Genomic DNA, 23,174 nt, shown 5'->3' with positions numbered 1-23,174 from the left:
TGTATTTCATGTATGACTTCAACTGGTAGTGAATATTTGAGTTGCTAAGCTTCATACAATTTACTGTTCTGTCAGAACTCCTAGTGGGTTTTCTTCTCAGCTTCATACATTGCGTGAAATAGTAGAAATTATTAAAAACAGGAGTTGGTAACTGTAGGTGGCTGTGGATTTTTATTCTGAGCTCTTCATAAAATAGTACTTGGTAATCAGCCTTTCTTTCTTTCCTTCTTTTTTCCCCTTGTTTTTTTACTTGTAGTTGTAGTTATTATAATTGTTGTTATTGATGTCATTGTTAGGACAGAGAGAAATGGAGAGAGAAGGGGAAGACAGACAGACACCTGCAGACCTGCTTCACCACCTGTGAAGTGACTCCACTGCAGGTGGGGAGCTGCGGGCTCAAACCCAGATCCCTAGGCCGGTCTTTGCGCTTTGCGCCATGTGCGCTTAACCCGCTGTGCTACCGCCAGACTCCCAGTAATCAGCTTTCTGATTATCATCCTTGCAAGCACATCCAAGTCTCTTCACTGGCATATATATACACAGTATCTATGCCATCTTCAGAATAATGAACTGAAAAGTAAATAATTCAGTCATACCTGTTTTTGGTGACTTATTCTGTTTTTGAAATGAAAAACTGTCTCGTTGCAAGCTATGTCCTGCCACACTATAATTGATTTAGATTTGATATGACTAACATTTCATTATCTAGTCAAAACTGGAAGAATTGTTTCTTAAAAGTGGCAGTGAAATTAGAAGTTCAGGAACATTAGCAGAAAATGCTCAGAAGACATTATATTGTCAATTCCTGAGACTTTGATAAGTGACTTTTAGACCAAGGTTGTGTAATTGTAACCAGGCAGGAGAAACCCCATGTTAATTTTTAGCTTATCCACTTTGTGCTGCTCATGGCTATCACCTGGGTCTTCCTATTTTTTTTTCTTTGCACAGCAACTCTCTTCATGGTCTTTTTCTTCATTTCCCCCCCCCCCCCATCTTTACATTGTCGTAACAGCTAGAAAGGAATATTCTCACTAATGGCATATGTGTGTCTAATAGGCTAGGGGTTAGATACAAATGAAAAGCAAAGAAGACATAAGAAATGTCTTTGGGGAAGTCTCTGATGGCTAGCATGAAGAAATTCAGATGCAAACTTTGTCATGTTAACTTGAGTGTGTGCATGTTGCCAGGGACCTTATATGTACATGATTACACTATTTTTTTTAAATAGAGAACTGTTCAGCTCTGGTTTATGGTGGTGCAGGGGATTAAACCTGACTGAGACTTTGGAGCCTCTGGCTCCAGAGAGACTGCATAACCATTATGCTATCTACCCCTGCAATTACACTACTCTTAGGTCATTCTTTTTTTATTACCTATATGATATTATGTAGTTGGATAAGATAGAGAAAACAGAGAGATGCCACAACAGTGCTCCACATCTGTACCATTGTGTTCCCATGTTGTTGTGGGGCTTAAATCCAGGGACTTTACACAAGGTATGGTATGCACTCAACCAGATGCTTGATTTTTTTTTTTTTAAACAAAGAAGCAGACTGGACTGAACACAGTATCCAATAGCACTATCCAGAGAGGCTCTGGTGCCTGGAACCCTTTGCTCTGATCAGTATAAACTCTGGCCCAAGATCCCTCTCCCTTCCTTTCCCAGTAAGACCCTCAGGCCCCCTGTGTAAGAGAACAAGAGACTTGGGCTTTATGTCTCCTAGTATTGCTAGCACCTGGAATGAACCTCTTTGCCTCTCATCAATACTCATCTCTTGAACACTGGTCTTCAGATAATGAACAATCAATCTTGACATTCAGTGACATTTTGACAATGTCAGTGGAGTGAAAAAAAATTTTTTTTACCCACATTGTAGTATCTTTACTTTTATATCATATGACTTTTGTGATGATTTTATTTTCATTTATTACCTATGCAATTTTTAAAAGCTATAAACTAAAGAAAAGAGCCAGAAAGGGGAGTCGGGTGGTAACACAGTGGGTTAAGTGCATGTGGTGCAAAGCGCAAAGACCAGTGTAAGGATCCCAGTTCGAGCCTCTGGCTTCCCACCTGCAGGGGGGTCGCTTCACAAGCAATGAAGCAGTGAAGCAGGTCTGCAGGTGTCTATCTTTCTTTCCTCCCCTCTACATTTCTCTCTGTCCTATCCAACAATGATGACATCAATAATTACAATAATAAAAAGAAAAGAAAAGAAAAGAAAAGGACCAGAAAGAGAAGGATGAATGGGGGGAAAAGGACCTTGCATTTATAAGCCTCTGGGGGTACGAATCTTTTATAAGACACTTTATCTTTAGGGTGATATAATGCTTAACCAAATAGTTTCTACTTAGACCTAGATACCCTCCTTACCTACTTCCTATTTCACATCCTTCAATCACTTTAAGTCTAACGCTGTCAGATAAAAGAAGGACTACAAAAGCTGGATAAGGGCAAGGGACTGGCAGACTTGAGTTATGGCTCTTTTGGTCACTACCAGGCTACCCCATCATCTGGATCCCTAATCAGGGAAGCCTTGGATTCCCACATAGATATGATGGGCCTAGACCTCTCCCTCTCTCCACCATTGCTGGTCATCTCCAACTGGAACAACATTATAAACCCCTTTTGGGCCTCTGCAGGGCTTTGCCTTCAGTGTAGAACAACAGTGGTAGAAACTGCCCCACTCTCTGAAGGGAGGCTGGGTCACATACTCTGCCACTCGAGGAAGATGGGTTCTGAAATGACTGCAGACTAGAATGTTCCTAGCTGTGATCATGGAAAGTGAGCTCAGACATACAGAGATGCAGAGGCTATACAGGCTCCTGTGCTGAATGTGGATAGACATGGGCCTTTAGGTTCCTGATTATTAAACAAATTATTCTGTTTTATATCTTACTGCTTTTCAGCCACCAAGTTGCAGATGCTACCATGACAGCAACCTGCCTTCCCTGGGAAGATGACCTCAACAATGTGTCCTGTAACCCCACTTCTCCAGAGCCCTGCCTCACTAGGGAAAGACATAGACCAGCTGTGGGTATGGATCCACCTGCCAATGACTATGTCCATCGGAGAAGCAATTACAGATAGCAGAGAAGAAATTACACCTTCCGCTCCCCATAAAGATCTTTGACTCATTTATCCAGAAGGATAAAGAATAGGGAAACTTCCAATGGAGGGGAGGGGATATGGAACCCTGGTGGTGGGAATAGTATGGAATTGTACCCCTCTTATACCACAATCTTGTCAATCATTATTAAAATCACTAATAAAAATTAAAAAAATAATCTTTTATGTTTTTCAAAGTAGTTATGTCTCCCAGAGTAAAATCACCAAGACTGCTAGGTGGCTAAGGAATGGAAGGGAAACAGCATATTGTCAGGTAGATGTTCAAGGTAACACAGATTCTCTGTCTCTTTGACGTTTCTCATTTTAAGTCTCAGATAGACACTGTCCAACTCTCACCAAACTCTTACGTTTGCCCATGTCCTCCCACTGACATTATCTTAATTTTTTTTCAATTTCTGTTTCAATTTTTTTTCAATCACTTTATTGAGGAAATGTTAATGTACAGGATTGTTATCACATGGGTACATGGGTACTTCATTTCTCCAAGACAAGGCATTCTTAAACTGGATTTGTTTCTTCTGTCATTTCTGTGTCTACATGCAGATTGCCCAAGTAGTGGAAATGTGAGTAGATATTTCAACATGAGCTTGAATGCTTAGGACACAGAATGTCTTTTAACTCTGTGTGCTTACACCTCCATCCCCGGTAGGGCAAAGAGGAATAACAGTCCCGGGACTGTGTGACAGTAGCATCAAAACTCCAGTCTTAGGGGCTAGATAGCGGTGCACACATTACAATGTGCATGGGCCCAGGTTCAAGCCCCCAATTCCCCCTGGAAAAATTTTAGGTGTCTCTGTCTCTTTGCCTCTTTCTTTTCTTTCTTTCTCTTTCTCTCTTTCTCTCTTTCTTTCTTTCTTTCTTTCTCTTTCTTCCTTTCTTTCTCTTTCTTCCTTTCTTTCTCTTTCTTCCTTTCTTTCTTTCTTTCTTTCTTTCTTTCTTTCTTTCTTTCTTTCTTTCTTTCTTCTTTCTTTACCAGATGCTGCTCAGCTCTAGTTTATTGTGGTGCAGGGAACTGAACCTGGGACTTTGGAGTCTCAGGCTTGAGAATTTCTTTGTGTAACTGTTATGCTATCTACTCTTTCTCTCTTTCTTTCTCTCGCTCTCTCTCGTTCTTTCTAACTTGCTTCCTTCCTTCTTTCCTTTCTTTCTCTTTCCTTTCAGGGTTATTGCCTGGGGCTCAGAGCCTGCAGTACATATCCACTACTCTTGGAGGCCATTTTTTCCCATTTTTGTTGCCCTTGTTGTCGTTATTGTTGCCATTGATGTTGTTGTTCTTGGATAGGAAAGGGAGAAATAGAGAGAGAAGGGGAGACAGAGAGGGGGAGAGAAGGACAGACAACTGCAGACCTGCTTCACCATCTGTGAAGCGACTTTCCTGCAGGTGGGGAGCCGGGGGCTCAAATCAAGATCCTTACATTGGTCCTTGTGCTTTGCACCACATGCGCTTAACTTGCTGCACTACTGCCCAACCCCCTACCCTCTTTCTTTCTATCTTCCCCCTTCCCTCTTGATTTCTCTCTATCTCTATCCAATAATAAAAAAGATCAGGTCTTTCCTGCCTTATAAATCACTACAATAAGCAAAGCATGTTGTATTGGTAAACTACTTAAATTTTGCAATCTTGATTTATTATTTTATGAACTTTTAAAAAGAAGCAAAATCCACTGTAATTTACATCATTGGCAGTATCACCACTGTAATGATACCTTTGTCCAAAAGTTATGTAATTGCTTGGCCATGCATGCTGTACAGTATGCTGCCAATTATGTAGGTTCAATAGAGAATACATGCTGATTTCTAAGGACTTGTTGAAGCAAATATCTAGACTATGACTAATTAGAGTGCTCTGTTATACTTTCAAGATTAGAATACCATGTTAGTCTCAACTCTACAGGGTATAAATTTGTCATGTGGCTCCTCTGCAAAGTGGGATTCTCAGACAAAAGCATGGATTGTCGGGCTTATTAAGAAGAGAAAAGAATTTGTAGTGAGATCAACGTGGGCTCAATCTTGTCTGCCTTGGATAGGATAAATAACTTCTGACAAGTTAATTAACCTCTTGAGGCCTCAATAAAATAGGAGATAATAATACTCTATTGCACTAGTTGTTTTGAAGACTAGGTAAGTTCATGTAGGTAAAGAACCCAATACAGTAATTTTAATGACCATCAACAATGGCTATTTTTTTCATGACATTAATCATTATTATTAGATTTTTCAGGTCAACTATCTCATCTCTTTGCAGCATACTGCCATCTTGATAGCAATAGATCTCTGAATAATAAACCAAGTCAGGACTCCCATATGCTTTACTAGGCAGGCAGAAGCAGTCACCGCGCAGGGCCATTTTTATATAGTGTTCTACAATGTTCTCTTTTCGAGTATGTAAAGGCCATTTCACTTGTTAATGAACCAAAAGCAATGCCCTCCGTGAGTGGATGGCCTTGTTCCACTAGTAGACAGTATTCTGACAATGACGTGAACTATGTCATCCATGTATTCTGAGGAGACCACATCTGATTGTAACCATACTAGGTCTCTAAGAAGCATGTTTGCAGGGGGTCGGGTGGTAGTGTAGTGGGTTAATACCTCCCAGCTGGTTAAGCACAAGTGGTGCCAAGCATAAGGATCCCGGTTCGAGCCCCCGGCTCCCCATCTGCAGGGGAGTCGCTTCACAGGCAGTGAAGCAGGTCTTCAAGTGTCTCTCTTTCTCTCCCCCTCTGTCTTCTCCCCCTCTCTCCATTTCTCTCTGTCCTATCCAACACCGACGACATCATCAACAACAACAAGAATAACTACTACAACAACAATAAAACAACAAGGGCAACAAAAGGGAAAGAAAATGAAGAAGTAATTTTGCTTAGCCAGATGTTGTTCTAGGCTCCAAAGTTTGGTACCAAATAGTCTCCATTTTTGACTTAATCCTGAATCCTCTCTACAGTCACAGTTAACTTTTGGGCTGTCCTCAGTTTTTTTTTTTTTTTTCTGAAATAGTCTTGTGCTACCCCAGAATTTAAGTAGAACCTCTGCCAAGCTTCGGTTTATTTTTGGCTACAGTCCAGTCTTTTAGGGGGATTACTTTATGCTTTTCTTATCTGACTGAATAATAAGTGATGAGTTTGTGTGCTGTGTAACATTAGGTTTTGACTGTGACAGTGGTTCCCATTAACAAAGAGGAAGAGAAAGGAAAAATATCTTTGATTGTTTTAGTCTAGAAAGTCCTCAGTGCCTCTAAGCCATTCAGTTGTTCTGGGTACTTAGTATTTAAAAATGGAATTCTGGTGTTTAAACATTCATGGCAGAATACTATGGTGTGATTGGGGAATATGTCTAATCTATCTATGACTGTTTATATTTCAGCTTTTGCATGACTAGGATTCCTTGTAAAGCATCCACGTCAAAATATATCTGTTGAATTTAAACTTTTTTTTTTTTTTTTAGTCACTGTGCTTTACCAGTCTGGGCTGGGCTGACTTTTCAGATAGATAGATAGATAGATAGATATAGATAGATAGGCAAACAGACAGAATAGCACTAAAGTTTCCTTCTATGAGGTGGGAGGCAGGCTGGAGCCAGACTGTGAGTATGACAAAGCGGGAACATGATACAGGTGAGCTATTTCATGAGTCTTTAAACAGATGCTTAATTTGGTCATTTCACTTTCAGGGGTAAATTATCCAATTCAAAATTTCTCAACTTTGGAGAAAAATTAAAAAAAACTCATTTAATGTTCTTATTGTTTGGCACTTCAGGACTAGTATAGACACTGAGTGCTACTCTACATTTATTTATTTTAAATTTATTTATTTATTTTCCCTTTTGTTGACCTTGTTGTTTTATTGTTGTTGTAGTTATTATTGTTGTTGTTAGTGATGTCGTCATTGCTGGATAGGATAGAGAGAAATGGAGAGAGGAGGGGAAGACAGAGAGGAGGAGATAAAGACAGACACCTGCAGACCTGCTTCACCACCTGTGAAGTGACTCCCCAGCAGGTGGGGAGCCAGGGGCTGGAACTGAGATCCTTACGCAGATCCCTGCACCTGGCACCACCTGTGCTTAACCCACTGCGCTACCCTCCCTGACTCCAGCTACTCTACATTTTACACAGCCACAATAAGAATGAGGCACAAGAGTTACAAGAATGCAATTCAATTTCTAGAAGAATGATCTTTTTTTTCTTGTGAGTGGATAAATTCTTTCATGAGTTGTCAGAGCTAATACCTTTAGATCTGTGACACTGAAATATTATTTTTGTCATTATTGGGCCTTCATCTTTCCAGAATGATTTTTTTTTTTTTAACCAGAGAAATTTCGGCTTGTGGTCGTGCTAGCGATTGAACCCAGGACCTTTGGTACCTCAGGCAGAAAGGCTTTCTCCACAGCCCTCCAGACTGACTTTTCTCAGATAGAAAGAAGCAGAGACAGGGAGACAAGAGAAGAGAAGGGAAAATACCACAGTATTGAAGCTTCCCCAAATGTGATGGAGGCCATGTTCAACATGGATCATGCCCATGGCAAAGCCCAAATCTCTGAACAACTTTAACTGAGTATAAAATTGTTTTAGTATCCATGTTTGGCTGATACTAAAAGTACTCAATGAACAGCAGTTTCGAAAGCTTTCTGTATACTTGGAACCTTTCATTAATTCCATCAACTTTGCAACAGAGATTTGAAATTTGCAATTTCAGATTGTAATGTGTTTTGATTATCATGCAAAGAAAAGAGCTTTAGAAGGGAAATCATTCAAAGGATGATTCTATATCTCAAGCTCTGTCATCTGTTTCATTTAACCAACAGAACAAATGATAAAAATCACAGAAATAGTCTCAGTGGAGTGTCAAAATGTTACAAATGAGAAGTTAGATTAATAGTTATATTTATCAGAGTGGGAGACTTACTGGCAATAATGTTAAAGCTTCACAAGTTTTGTCCCCAGCAGGTGAAAGAAACAGTAGGACAGTAATAGTGATCAGACATCTTGGCCATTTAGCAATTTGTTCATTAATCTGAGATATTTATTATTACATGTCTCCTAATATATATCAGAAATGCAGGTGATGGTGAGGAAAGAAAGAGCTTATCCTTTGAATTTCAACAGTCTTCATAATGATAAGGTTATTGACTTTCTTATGAAAGAATATATGGAGATGTATAATGTAAGATAAAAAGGTTCTCAAGATAAGGAAGACACTGATTTGAAGTTTTAGAAATATCATCATGAGGGAGTCAGTCAGTAGTGCAAGCAGGTTAAGTGTATGTGCGCAAAGCGCAAAGACAGGCGTGAGGATCCCAGTTCGAGTCCCCGGCTCCCCACCTGCAGGGGAGTCACTTCACAGTCGGTGAAGCAGGTCTGCAGGTGTCTATCTTTCTCTCCCCCTGTCTGTCTTCCCCTCCTCTCTCCATTTCTCTCTGTCCTATCCAACAACAATGACATCAACAACAATGACATCAATAACAACAACAATAACTACAACAAGGGCAACAAAAAGGAATAAATAAATAAATATTAAAAAAAGAAATATCATCATGTATTAATATTGTATTGTTGGGCAGAGAACTTAGTGGGGGTTGTATTGTTGTGTGGAAAAATGAGAAATGCATTAATGATAATTTTGAATTTTTATACTTTTTGTCTAAAATATTATTAATCATTTATTTAAATTCAGTAATTTTTGGCCCTACTAACCATGACTATTTTAAGTCTCCATAATTAATGGTTTACTTCAATGTCATTTCAAAATAGAAGCAAGGTAGAGATGTTTCTAACTGGCGTTCTCTTAATTATATAGGACTTCTTCATGCACATGCCTTAGATCTGAAGAGCTGTCTCAACTAATTGGCCAAATGAGTGTTCCAACTATAACCACTGAGTTTTCTACTTCCTTTCTTCCTCATGTGTACGATGTGAATAATTCTTCATCATGGTCCAACCTTTTCTTCTATCCTCCTCCAAAATAAGGGGAGGGGGAAGATGATGATCATAAAGAATGAGTGAAACAGGCTGTGCTGGGGAGACAGTATAATGGTTATGGAGAAGACTTTCATGCCAAGTTGTGGTCTATATACACAACGGGATATACCACTCAGCTACTAAATGGTGACTTCACCGTCTTTACCTCATCTTGGATGGAGCTTGAAGTAGTCATGTGAAGTGAGAGAAGTCAGAAAGAGAAGGATGAATATGGGATGATTTCACTCATAGAAGTTGAAAAGCAAGAACAGAAGGGAAAACACTAAGCAGAACTTGGATTGGAGTTGGTGTCTTGCATCAAAGTAAAAGACTCTGGGGTAAGGGTAGGGTTCAGGTTCTGGGACATGATGGCAGACGTTGAACTGTTATGTGGAAAACTGGAAAATGTTATGCAAGTACAAACTATTGTACTTTACTGTCAACTGTAAATCATTAATCCCCAATAAAGAAATAATAATAATAGTAATAATAAAAAGAATTTCATGCCTAAAGCCCCAGAAGTCCTAGGTTCAATTCCCAACACTACAATAAGCCAGAGTTGAGCAGAACTCTGGTTGGTTTCTCTCCTTCTTTGGGTCTCAAATAAAGTATATTAAAAAAAAGAATGTGAGAAATAAAAAGATTGAGAAATGGAGAGAAATAAAATATTAAAGACTTTGTTTCAGGCTATAGAAGTCTCCAGTGTAACAACATCCTTTTTTTTTTTCCCTTCTAATTTTCTAAGTCTTTGAGTAGGAACTGATGTGTGGTGATTTTTAAATAGTGGTCAGTTAAGAGGATTTGCATCATGTTGTGACTGTAAGGTACATGGAAAGACTGTGGAGGTGTTGTTAATTTATAACTCCTGTCTATCTTCATTCTGTGAGAATTATGCTACAATGCAAATAAACTGGGTGAAGTCAAAAGCAGAGTTTCAATTATCATCAAAATATATTTATGGTTAGAGGGGCCAGGCGGTGGCCCACCTAGTTGAGTGTACATGTTACAGTGCACAAAGACACAGGTTCAAGCCCCCAGTCCTCACCTGCAGGGAGAAAGCTTATGAGTGGTAAAGGAGGGCTGCAGATGTCTCTTTGTCTCTCTATCTCCTCCTTCCCTCAATTTCTGAGTTTCTCTAGCCAATAAATAAATAAAAGATTGTATATCTATGAAGCTGAATATATTAAACAGCAGTAGGGCAGGCTTATAAGTCTCAGGGTGAAAATTTTAAAATAAAAAGACAGATGGTAGACAGTGGGATCAGATTGGCCCTGTGTAAGGATGGCCAGCATGATGGGTATTCAGGTAATAGTCCAGGTTGAATTTGGGTGGAGAGAACAAGCAGGGAAGTATGGATTAGCAAGAAAGGAGAACCTGGTTCTTCTGCCAGGATTGCCTGTGATTATCTCAGAGAACATTTGTTTACCACGTACGAATTAACAAGATATCAGTTGGTCATTTAATAGAATCACCATTTTTTTTTTTGAGGGTCCTGGGCCTCAAACGTGCACACCAGTACTAAAGAGAAACCTCCACTGGGTTAGTTCATTCTTTGGGTGGGGGAAGGGGGGTGGTGGAGAAGGGGGAGAGACAGAAATGGAGATACCATCGTGCTGATCCTCCCTCCCTGGAACTCCCCTGGGCTCGTCCACGGTGCTCCCATATGGTGCTGTGCATATTCCAGGTTTCATACTTGGTAAGGCTCACATTTTATAGGATAAGTTATCTTCTGGCTGCCTGAATTATTATTTAATCATTCTGATGCTATGAAAATACATTCTCCCCATACAGGTCCAAGAAAGATGACAGAGGACCTAGTGGGGGTTGTATTGTTATATGGAAAACTGAGAAACATTATGCATGTACAAACTATGGTATTTACAGTTGAATGTAAAACATTAATTCCCCAATAAAGAAATTCCCCCCCCAAAATAACATTTTTAAAATAAATAAATAAAAACACCTTAAAAAAAACACATTCTCCCCAAATAAGATTTAAAAAAATTTTTTTTTTCTTTTTTTAAAATGTTGTATTTTTTAAAAATATTTATTTAATTTATTTATTCCCTTTTGTTGCCCTTGTTGTTTTATTGTTGTAGTTATTATTGTTGTTGTCGTTGTTGGATAGGACAGAGAGAAATGGAGAGAGGAGGGGAAGACAGAGAGGAGGAGAGAAAGATAGACACCTGCAGACCTGCTTCACCGCCTGTGAAGAGACGCCCCTGCAGGTGGGGAGCCGGGGTTCAAACCGGGATCCTTATGCCAGTCCTTGTGCTTTGCGCCACCTGCGCTTAACCCGCTGTGCTACAGCCCGACTCCCCCCAAATAAGAATTTATAAGTACATTTGAAAACTTGCTTTGAAAACATTTTGGTAGCAATTTCCTATGAATTTTCTTTACAAATAGATATACTTGTGAAGAAAACAAAGAAAAACAAAAAAACAAAAGACATTTTCTCATCTAAAAAAGAGAAAGCTTTTTTTTTTAATTCTTAGAAATTGTCAAGGACTACAGTGAATTATATTTTTCTCTATCCCCTCAAAATTTCCAATTGGCTATATACTTAGCCAGCTTAACAAAATATAACAACCTTAAAGGTTTTTTTTCCCTAACCTTTATTACTTAATAGAGAACAGTGTATCACTAGTAAAAATTATCAATGAGAAACTCATTTCTTACCTTGTCAGAAGGCTTAAATGGATTTCCTTGTCCACTAATTCCACCACTGATACTAAATCCAAGGCCAGGATTCTTTTCTATTCTCACACAAAACTATGCAGAAAAGATTAAAAGAAATAATCAAATACACACACACACACACACATATGTCAAAGCTAAATCCTGGTAGGTAATTACATTCATGTATAATCCACATTTCACTTAAACTTAGATCTAGCTTATGTTGTGTTGGTTCATGAAAGATAGTATCAGTGCCAACAAAACACTATTTTTTATAGGCATTAGTTATGACTGAGACAAGCTTAAATTATCTTAGTAATGAGATAACATTTATTCATTATCATCTGTAGAACTAAATTTGATGAAAAGTTTTTAAAAACTAAAAGCCTACAAGCAAAAAAGTTGTTAATTCTGTTTACTTTTGTTTGTTTCTTTCTTTCTCCTTCCCTTCCCTTCCCTTCCCTTCCCTTCCCTTCCCTTCCCTTCCCTTCCCTTCCCTTCCCTTCCCTTCCCTTCCCTTCCCTTCCCCTCCCCTCCCCTCCCTTCCCTTCCCCTCCCCTCCCTCCCCTCCCCTCCCTTCCCTTCCCCTCCCCTCCCTTCCCTTCCCCTCCCCTCTCTTCCCCTCCCCTCCCCTCCCCTCCCCCTCCCTTCCCCTCTCTCCTCTCTCCTCTCTCCTCTCCTCTCCTCTCCTCTCCTCTCCTCTCCTCTCCTCTCCTCTCCTCTCCTTTCCATTCCTTCTCTCTTTTCTGTCCTACACTGCCCTGACCTTTTCATTGTCACAAGGATTTGGTGCCTATAGGATGAGTCCACTGTTCCTGGTGGCTTTTGCTTCTTGGTGTTTTCCTTCCTTCCTTCCTTCCTTCCTTCCTTCCTTCCTTCCTTCCTTCCTTCCTTCCCTCCCTCCCTCCCTCCCTCCCTTCTTCCTTCCTTCCTTCCTTCCTTCCTTCCTTCCTTCCTTCCTTCCTTCCTTTTTATAGGGAGAAAAACTGAGAGGGAAGGAGAAACTAGAGAGGGAGAAAGAGAGGCACCTGCAACATTATCTCATGGAAGGTGAAGCTTCCCATCCCTGAAGGTGGGGATTGGGGGATTGAACCAGAGTCTGCGTACATGGTAACATCTCACTGGGTGAGATCATGGTACCTCACTGGGTGCATCACCACCCAACCTCCCACGACTTTATTTATTTATTAGAATGAGACAGAGGAACAGAGACCCAGAGCATCACTCAGGCACATGTGATACTGGGGACTGAACTCAGGACCTCATGTGTGGGGTCCAGTGCTTTCTCTACTGCACCATTATCACATGCTGATTCTATATAATCCTCACATCCTGTGTGGATATGCGAAAGCAAACTTCCAAACGGAGAGTGAGGAAGAATATGACTATTTAAAAATATTTTATTTATTTATTAATTAATGAGAGAGACAGGAAGAGAGAGAAAGAACCAGACATCACTCTGGTACATGTGCTGCTGAGGATTGAACTCCAGACCTCATGCTCGAGAGTCCAGCGCCTTATCCACTGTGCCACCTCCCGGACCACATGAACATGACTATTTAAATAAGTTATACTACTGCCTTCTGGGGCAGTGGTATAATTCATACTCTATTAATGATTCTTTTATTTTCAGAGATAGAAAGCATTTAGTTTGGATAGAGAACTTCTTACCAAGACTTGAGAGAATAAAACAAAGGAGAATGAAATGCTACATAAACAGAGATAGGGGTTTGACATCAGCTCCTAGAGAGGCAGTTCAAGGTGTTAGAAGAAAAAAAAAAATATGAAAAGAAAAAAGTTAAGAACATGTAACGATGGCAGGGAACAGTAAATACTTAGAATGGTGAGAGTTGATACTCTAATATTCTGTATTAACTCTCTAAGCCCCAATTCATCAAAGTCTAACCGACTCAAGAGCCTTGTATTTTGTAGTGCACCTGGGAGACAAAAGCATGAGGGGTAGATCTAGTTGGGGAGGGCAAGATCACTGTAAAGGTGGCCACTATTGTAACAGTTGTAAAGAGTGTAGGTCTAGAATTCTACAGAAAGTGAACCAGGAATTCAGAATCATTGATATTTCTAAGTTGAGGGTGTGTGAAGAACTGGGGTGAAAAATGCTTTAGTTATGTCCCTGGGGCAGAATGACCCCAGATGATTGAGACTTGGGATCCCAGAAATAGCATAAACTCTGGGATCATAACAACTAATAGCATCAGTAGCAGCAACAATACTCCTAACAACTTCATAGGACTTATATACAGAGAGGGTACTGGCACTTGGTGAGCTCAATGTTATGGGAGAATAGAGGGCAAAGACTAATAAGGAATTAAGAAAAATATCTAGGGCTGTATTTTTATTTTAAAGATGGATTTAATTACAACTTTATTTTTTAATTGAGATAGATCTGTCAAAGACTAGTTACATAGGGTAGGAGAAACTGTCACTGATTGTTGGTATGCTTCTAAAAACCCCTTCTGTTTCATTAGTTTAATCCCCCCAGCTTAACACTATTCTATTTACATAACCACTTCATTCTATTTACATAACTGCTGTTAACAAGCACCACCCTCCCTCCAGGGCATTGGTGGTTCAGTGATAGAATTCTTGCCTGCTCTGCCCCCTCTCCTTGTCATACCATGCCTTGAGACTTTATAGACCATGTCCCCTCGCCTGCAAGCTCTGTTCCCAGAGACAGAAAACTCACCCTCTTTATTAGGTTATGCCCACAGAGGCAGGAAACGCCCTTTGAGGCAAGAGATGCCCCCAGAGGTATGAAGCGCTCCCAGAGGCAAGAAATGCCCTTTCACCTGCTAGGCCTTGCCCTTTGAGGCAAGAAACATTCCCCTTGGCATCACACTGGTTATTGCTGCTCGCCTATTTTGTTTTCCATGTCTTATGCCAGTTCTTTTGAAAACGTCTGTACGATATAGGTTTCTGTTCACCCCACAATCCTGATACTATGGCCATTAGTTAAAAAGAAAGGGGGAATTGTTGGTATGCTTCTAAAAACCCCTTCTGTTTCATTAGTTTAATCCCCCCAGCTTAACACTATTCTATTTACATAACCACTTCATTCTATTTACATAACCGCTGTTAACAAGCACCACCCTCCCTCCAGGGCATTGGTGGTTCAGTGATAGAATTCCTGCCTGCTCTGCCCCCTCTCCTTGTCATACCATGATTTTCACCAGTCACTTTTTTCTCCACCCTCTCTGCGTCGCATCCTGTTCCCACCCTACTGGGCTAGTATATTTATAAGGACAAGATTGTTTGTAGACTTTAGTTTTAGCTTAGCTTGGTATAGATTGCGCTGCGTCCTGCATGAATAAAGAGATACTGCGTACAACCCAACCATGAGTCCCTGGTCATCTGTTACCCGCCCGTGAAGCCAGCCTGGTGAAAACAACAACTGATAATAGTTTTATATTTACATAGTTCATGTCTATATATAGTCCGTCTATGTGAACATATAATCAGTTGATGTAGCTAGAAGGGAGACTCAGTATTCCTGGTAGATTTGTTCAGTCTAACACGTTACCTCATAATCTTTTGCCAACATTACTTGTTAATTAGAAAATGCAAAGACAGGAACTTGTATGATTTAATATTTTACCGTCATGTTTTTCCAAATTTGCACACATTTCCAATTAAATTATTGGATAAAAATTGGCTTCTTTTGTAATATACATTTTTATGTTGTCCAGTGTAGTATGTAGATGGTGAATGCCTTCCGGGTTGAGCCCAGGCCACTCTAAGGCCAAACAGGAAACACAGGCAGTAGGTTTTATTTACAATGTAAATTGTGTAGTGGTTTTCAGTCACTCTTTTTCAAGGTAGTGATGGTCACCATTATATATTATTGTCAATCTGGAAGGCACTGAAAATCTAAGGGAAACACATTTTATATGTGCCAAGTACATGATGAACTGTCTCAATATTTTTTAATAATGGGAATAATAAGATGACACTGTGGTTTTATAAATGTGACAGCCATAAAGTTTTATGTGATGTTAGACAAATCTTGTACATGCTGTGGTAGGGCTAATAAGTTGTGTGTCTTGACTAGTGTGTCCCATAAAGCATGTCAGAGAGAGGATTCATCTCTCATAGAAGGACCTCCAGCTGCCAGCTAAGGCCCACAGGGGTCATAGAATGTGAGAAGAAAATACCTTACAGGCTGAAATGAAAGAGGATCAGCAATGAAGAAATGTTGTTATCTAATAAAAGATCAGTCCCCAAAGGCTAATAAATAACTCATTGAGTGTGGATCATCATTTTGATTTACTTTGAAGAGACTGATACCAATGAATGAAATTTCTGGCTGGGGAAGTAAGCAACAGTTTAGCAGGCAATGGTGCATTTGTTTCTTTCTTAAAAAAAAAAAAGTAATTATTTATGGATCAAGGCAGAGAGAAATTGAGAGGCAAGGGAGAGAGAGACAGATTAGATAGGTAGCTAGGTAAAGAGATAAAGATGCCTGCAGCACTGCTTCACAATCTTCCCCTACAAAGTAGCCTGGGGGCTTGAACCTAGGTCTTTGCACACTGTAACTTGTGCACTCTGTTGGGTCTACCACCACCCAGCCTCCACAGTTGTTTCACTGTTTGCTTCCATCATTTCACTACACTTGATACTTGTCAGCTGTATTAATCTTACTCTAATTCGAAGCCTGTGTCTCGGGGGCTGGGTGGTGACACATCTGGTGGAGCACATATTACTGTGGGTGAGGACCTGAGTTTGAGTCCCGGTTCCCACCTGCAAGGGGGGGAAGCTTCATGAGCAGTGAAGTAGGTCTACAGCTGTCTATTTCTCTCTCTCCCTCTATCTTTCCTCCTTAATTTCTCTGTGTCCTACCCAATAAAGAGAGAAATAGGAAAAGAAAGAAAGAGGGAAAGAAAAAAAAAGAGGGAAATGACTTCCAGGAGCAGTGGATTTGCTGTGCAGAATTGACCAAACCCCAGCAATAATCCAGGTGGGAAAAAAAAAAAAAGAAGAAGAAGAAAAGAAAAAGACGGTGTCCTATTTAGTGGCTATCAGAAGAGAAAAGTCTGAGGGAACTGGGGAGTGACTAGTCAGGTCAAAGGGGACAGACTTGTTAACTCTTTCATATATTATACATACATATTGTCACTAGGGTTATTGCTGGAGCTCAGTGCCTGTGAATCCATCACTCCTGATGGCCATTTTTTCTTCATGTTGACAGAGAGAAATTGAGAGGGGGGCAGAGATAGAGAGAGGGAGAGAGACAGATTTGAAACCTGTACCCCTAATTCACTTGTGAAGCTTCCCTCCCCCACCCCCCCGCAGATGTGAACTAGGGGCTTGAACTTGGGTCCTTGAGCACGATAATGTGTGTGCTTTATTGGGTTTTCCACTGTTTGACCCCAGACTTGTGAATTTTCAATGATGCATATCTAAGAATGTATATTTATTTATCGCTGGGTTATCGCTGGAGCTCAGTGCCTGTACCATGAATCCACTGCTCCTGGCAGCCATTTTTTCTTTGTTGTTGTTATTATTGTTGTTGTTGGATAGGACAGAGAGAAACTGAGAGAGGAGGAGAAGACAGAGAGGAAGAGAGAAAGAGAGAGAGAGAGAAAGAGATAGAGATATATATATAGAGAGAACTGCAGACCTGCTTCACTGTTTGTAAAGCAGCCCCCTTGCAGAGGAGCTGGGGGCTTGAACTGGGATCCTTGTACCTGTATTTGTGCTTCGCATGATGTGCGCTTAACCTGGTGCACTACCACCTGCCCCCTAATTTATTCTCTCTCTCTCTGTCTTTTTTTTTTTTTTACCAGAGCACTGATCAGCTCTGGCATCTGGTGCAGGAGATTGAATCTGGGACAACGGAACCTCAGGCATGACAGTCTATTTGCTTAACCATTATGCTATATACCCCTGTCCCCTAATCTATTCTTTCTTTATTTTATTTTAGAAGACAGAGAGAAATTGAGAGGGGCAAGGGAAATAGACAGACAGGCACACACACACACACACATACACACACACACACACAGAGAGAGAGAGAGACCTGTAGTACTGCTTCACTACTCTGAAAGCTTGTGGGTACTAGGGGCTTGAACCTTTCACATGGTAACAGACACACTCAACCAGTTTTGCCACTGCCCAGTCCCCATGATGTAATTTAAAATCTGCAGGAAGTAGCAATCTGATTTGGTCTCATAATACTCTAAGATCTAGTAGCAATCACACAAGAAACTATTGTATTTATGTGTATAGAAAACGTGTTCATTTGTAGTTTGGGAAGATACCCAATGATGGTGAAGGGAACCAAATTACTATGACATGTTCTAGTGACTATTCTCTATTTAGCCCTAAAAAAAAAAAAAAATCCCTTCACTATATCTTCCAGAAATCCAGTTGTTTACATGATGGAGGAGAAATCAGTCAAAAAGTATTGTAATGATCAAAAGGATTCCCAGGAAAAAGAATCTTGCTAGATTAGAGGGCCTGGAGATCTGGTACTATCTTTCTGCCAAGAGGGAAAGACTTTTTGACGTAAGAATCATCCCCTGTGGAGAGAAGTCTATTTGAGCTTTGCATTAAGTCCCATCTGAATCTTGGTCCACCCTTGGTTTCAGGCTATAAATAAAATTTAAATAGAAGAGATACAGAGATATGTTTGTGTTAGTAATAAAATTTCCTTTTTTTCCTAAATATTTGATTGTTACTGACTTTATTTATTTATTGCCTCCAGGGTTATCGCTGGGGCTCGATGCCTACACTATGAATCCACTGCTCCTGGAGGCCATTTTTCCCATTTGGTTGCTGTTGTTGTTGTTGGATAGGACAGAGAGAAATGTTGAGAGGAGGGGAAGACAGAGAGGGGGAGATAAAGATAGACCCCTGCAGACCTGCTTCACTGCTTGTGAAGCGACCACCCTGCAGGTGGGGAGTGGGCAGGGATGGAGTGGGGTGGGGACTCCTACTGGGATCCTTGCACCTGTCCTTGTGTTTTGTACTATGTGCGCTTAACTTGCTGTGCTACTGCCTGACCCTCTCTCTCTCTCTCTCTCTCTTTTTTTTTTTTTTTTTAGTACTTTTTGCATTTCAATTAATTGAGAACATTTATACTCCATATTCAGCAGACAACTCTGTAATTATGGATTACAGCCGGGGCAATTTTAATTAAACTATTTTGACATAAGAGAACACAGAGAGTAATAGCAGATAGTCAATCTGAGATCGTGGTTAATTTAATGGTAATTTTGGGACACAGGACTTGAGTTTATGGTCTGACAAGCGTAGGGTAGAATTTCAGCTTGGCCAATTATACATTGCAGAAATTACATACTTTGTTCTTTGGTTTCTTCATCTCTAAGGAGGAAAGAAGTGGGAGCGAAGATGAACAAGTTTTAATCATCTCAGATGCCTTTGGTAAAACACAACTTAAGACTTTATTAACTTATTAGAGTCTCCAGTGGATTAAATAACTCAAATCAGTGCTTAAAGTCACCTATCTGGTTTGCTTTAAATCCAACACGTTGCTTAGATCAAGGAAGGTTAGGAAAACAATTATCTTAAAAAGTTCTGTGATTCTGAGAGTGATTAGTACCTAATCTCGGCTTCAAAGAGGTTGTTATTAAATCGAGGTGATGTCCCCAGATGGGTTCCAAATAATAAATGTTTAGAAAACTCGGCAGGGTGTTATGGGAAGTTCTGAGTAAGCAATAATAAATTAAGACCTTTATAAACCATACTAAGGACTTAGTGAAGTCCGTGGGAGCTTTGTTTAATTATCCGAGGACTGAAATAAAAGTTAATTTTATGGAGTCTTAAGCTCTTAATGTCTCACAGTCTAAGCTTAATATGATTCAGTAGATAAGATCCTACTAAGTATCCTCGTCATAAAAAAGAAAAACAGATCCTACAGTGGATAAGAAAATCATAACTTTAGTTAAATCAGAAAATGATACTTTTTACTGCATGGCATTGATATTTACCTGTATAGGTCTGAGAGCATTTTAGTCATATCCCCCTCCTAGAAGTTCTTTATCATTTTCTTTGGCTCTGTATTCTTCAAAAGGGAAACTATTTATTTTAAAACTATTTTTACTTTTTATTAGAGACAGAGAAATTGAGAGGGGAGGTGGAGATAGAAAGGGAAAGAGATAGAGAGACACACGCAGACCTGGTTCACCACTCATGAACCTTTCCCCCTGCCAGCGGGGACCAGGGGCTTGAACCTGGGTCCTTGCACACTATAATATGAGCACTTAACCAGGTGCACTACCACCTGGCCCATCAAGTACAACTTTTCATAAATGCTTCCACAAATGAGGGGAATCCACAGTGAAGCTTTCATATTGCCATCTCCCCAGAGGAACTGGTATTTGGACCTAATCCTTTAAGTGCTGGTAATATTCCAAAGTCATGCAACCGAGGTAAAGTGGAGCTGGGAGTGGGCAGTATCAGAAAAACATGAGACAGTATCAGAAAAACTATTCCTATTTGTCACTTGTCCCTTCTGTGAAATGGCCAGTGTATCACTGTCACTTTGCTGGCATAATCCCTAACTTCTGTAAACAATGACATAATCCCCATCAGGAGCGCTACACTTGATTCACTGTGCTGAGAACATTCACGTGTCTCCCTTCACAGCCATACCGGGAAGCAAGTGCTGAATCCACTGGAATTTTTTTTTTTCTCCCCTGCACATTGTCCTAGAAGGTCATCTGTTGTAAAGTTCTTCTCACCTGTTCTGGGTATCCATCCATACTCCTTTGGCCTTTCGTCTGAACTAAGCACCGTCCAGGCTGAGGTCCCCGAGTGGCCTGTGAGGAGGGGATCTGAATAGGCAACGGTGACTGAAACTGCTGAATGGTCACTTTGTTTATGTTTCCTTCATAGGGCTGCTGCTCCCGGCTCCGATGCTGAAGGCTTTGGGACCCCATCAAGGTCTGGATGTGGCTGCCTGCCTGTGGAGAAGATAAGTTGTCAGGCAAAGACTCAGGGTGCCTGGAAGATGTAATTCAAGCAGAAGACACATACTGAATACCTCTCGGAGAAAGTAGCAGCATTGGAACTTTCAGCCACGGCTGGAAAGGATCATGAAAGAACAGTAAGGGTCTATCAACTGCGGTCGGTTTGTGAAGATGTTAATATTGGAGCAAGGTAGCCTTAAATAGATTTGCGTCCATCTGGTGGCTTGCTGAAGATTATTTTAACCCCCGTGTAAGGGGACACAGTTAAGTCTGAAAATAATCTCAAGAAGGAAAAGAAGTCTTAGCTGGCATTTCATTTTGAATGCCAGCAGGGAGAGAGATGTAATATGTGAAACACCAGGGGGAAAATTATAGAACCTCGATCTTAATTCTGAGGTACAACAGTTGAATAATTTTTCCTTTTACCACAGATATATAGTTTGATCATTTTGGTGAAGGTAACTGGGATTTACTATTCACTTACATGATTAAATCAAGAGCATGGAGTTTGAAGCCTTTAAATTTTCATGTAAAATTAATCATGTGATAAAGGTCTATGAACTAGTGGAGGCATGGATTATGGAAAGGTTTTTTTTTTTTTTTTTTTTTTTAGTGAGCTTTGTATGTAGATCATGTCTCCAAGAGCTTTATGAGGTCCTCGTGTAAAGCAGTAAGAGTATTCCTCAAACACTGAAGGGGGTGTTGGAGAAGAGAGAGTATCCTCATTCTCAGAATGTGGTGTGGTGTGTATCCTTACTCCTAGTATTCTTACTTTTCACTTTCATTTGAGTTGTTTTAACTGATGCCATTTAATATAATTTAATAAAATTTATCCTTATTTATTTATTGAATAGGTACAGTCAGAAACCAAGAGGGAAGGGGGAGATAGGGAGGGAGAGAGACAGAGAGACACCTGCAGCCCTGCTTCACCACTTAAAAAGCCTTTCCCCCCTGCAGGTAGAGACCAGGGCCATGAACCCGGGTTCTCACACATTGTAACATGCGTGATCAATTAGGTGTGCTACCACCCAGTCCCAGGATTAGTCTTTTCTGGTTCTGCCTCTCCTGTGCTAAATTGTATCTTATAAGTTTTACATCCTTTAACCCTTACAACAGCAATGAGAGATATTCATACTATCCAGTTATATTGTGGAAGAAACTAAAGCTTGGAGACATTAAAAAACTTCCATAATTTCACAATGAGAAGACTGGCAAGGCCAGGAATTGAATCAAGGGGCTCTGACAGTCAAAGATATTGCCTTTAGGCTGGGAGTATGGATCGACCAGTCAACACCCATGTTCAGCAGGGAACTAATTACAGAAGCCAGACCTTCCACCTTCTGCATCCCACAATGACTGTGGATCCATATTCCCAGAGGGATAAAGAATAGGAAAGCTATCAGGGGAGGGGATGGGATATGGAGATCTGGTGGAGGGAATTGTGTGGAGTTGTACCCCTCTTATCTTATGGATTTGTTAATGTCTCCTTTAAAAAAAAAAGATCTTGCCTTTAAACACAAAATTGTACTGCAACTTCCTCCCTACCAAATGGGCTCTATACCCTCAGTAGTTGTGAATTGAAAAGCAATCTTGAACAAGTCCAAAAAGATCAGGACATTAAGAATGTATTTTCCCTGGACTAAAGACCCCACCAATGTGTCCTGGAGCTCCGCTTCCCCAGAGACTCACCCTACTAGGGAAAGAGAGAGACAGATTGGGAGTATGGATCGACCAGTCAATGCCCATGTTCAGCGGGGAAGCAATTACAGAAACCACACCATTTACCTTCTGCAACCCACAACGACCCTGGGTCCATGCTCCCAGAGGGATAGAGAATGGGAAAGCTATTGGGGATGGGATGGGATATGGAGATTGGGTGGCAGGAATTGTGTGGAGTTGTACCCCCACATCCTATGATTTTGTTAATGTCTCCTTTCTTAAATAAATAAAAAAAGAATGTATTCAATTTCTTTAACAACTCTTGCTGAAGAGATATCCCTACTTATAGAACAAGGCCCCTTTTCTGTTTTGAACCTATGTGTGTAACTCAGAACTTTATAGTTGAATACATCAAATGGTGCTCTGTGCATTTAGTAACCATTCCATGAAGTTCATTTTCTCAGATACCTGACAAAACATAAAGTGGTCATGGAAAGGTTGTTCTATATAACGATGCTGCCGCAGCAATTCTTTCACTGTTATGAGTCTACAGATTGCAATTAGTGGGAATAGGGAGTGGCAGTTCAGTTGTAGAAAGCAAAGAGTTAACACCAATTTTTTTTTTTGTGTGTGTGTGTGTGAAATTTAACATAAAGGGCACAGAGATCTGATAAAGATATAATTATAGTGTGTGTCCCTGTGAAGAGAAAGTGAGTTTGACTGGTACAAAAGCTTAAGAGGTAAAAGAGATGCTCACAATGAACTAAAAAGAAAAAAAAAGTGGTCCAGGAGGTGGCACAGTGGCTAAGGC

General features: G+C 40.3%; 1 protein-coding gene across 2 annotated transcripts in view; it reads right to left on the bottom strand.

Moving 5' to 3' along the window:
* The window catches only part of LRRC7 (leucine rich repeat containing 7), a 583,417-nt gene that overhangs the window by 37,377 nt on the left and 522,866 nt on the right, over window positions 1-23,174 (bottom strand). For both annotated transcript variants that reach the window (XM_016189360.2, XM_016189361.2), the window contains 2 exons: window positions 20,477-20,698; window positions 11,757-11,849 (listed from right to left, as the gene is read on the bottom strand). In XM_016189360.2, the coding sequence (XP_016044846.2) occupies window positions 11,757-11,849; window positions 20,477-20,698 (315 nt within the window). The remainder of the gene's footprint in view (window positions 1-11,756; window positions 11,850-20,476; window positions 20,699-23,174) is intronic.

This window comes from Erinaceus europaeus, chromosome 13 (genome assembly GCF_950295315.1).
Source record: "Erinaceus europaeus chromosome 13, mEriEur2.1, whole genome shotgun sequence".
Lineage (NCBI taxonomy): Eukaryota > Metazoa > Chordata > Mammalia > Eulipotyphla > Erinaceidae > Erinaceus > Erinaceus europaeus.
This window is presented reverse-complemented; position numbering and strand designations above follow the sequence as displayed.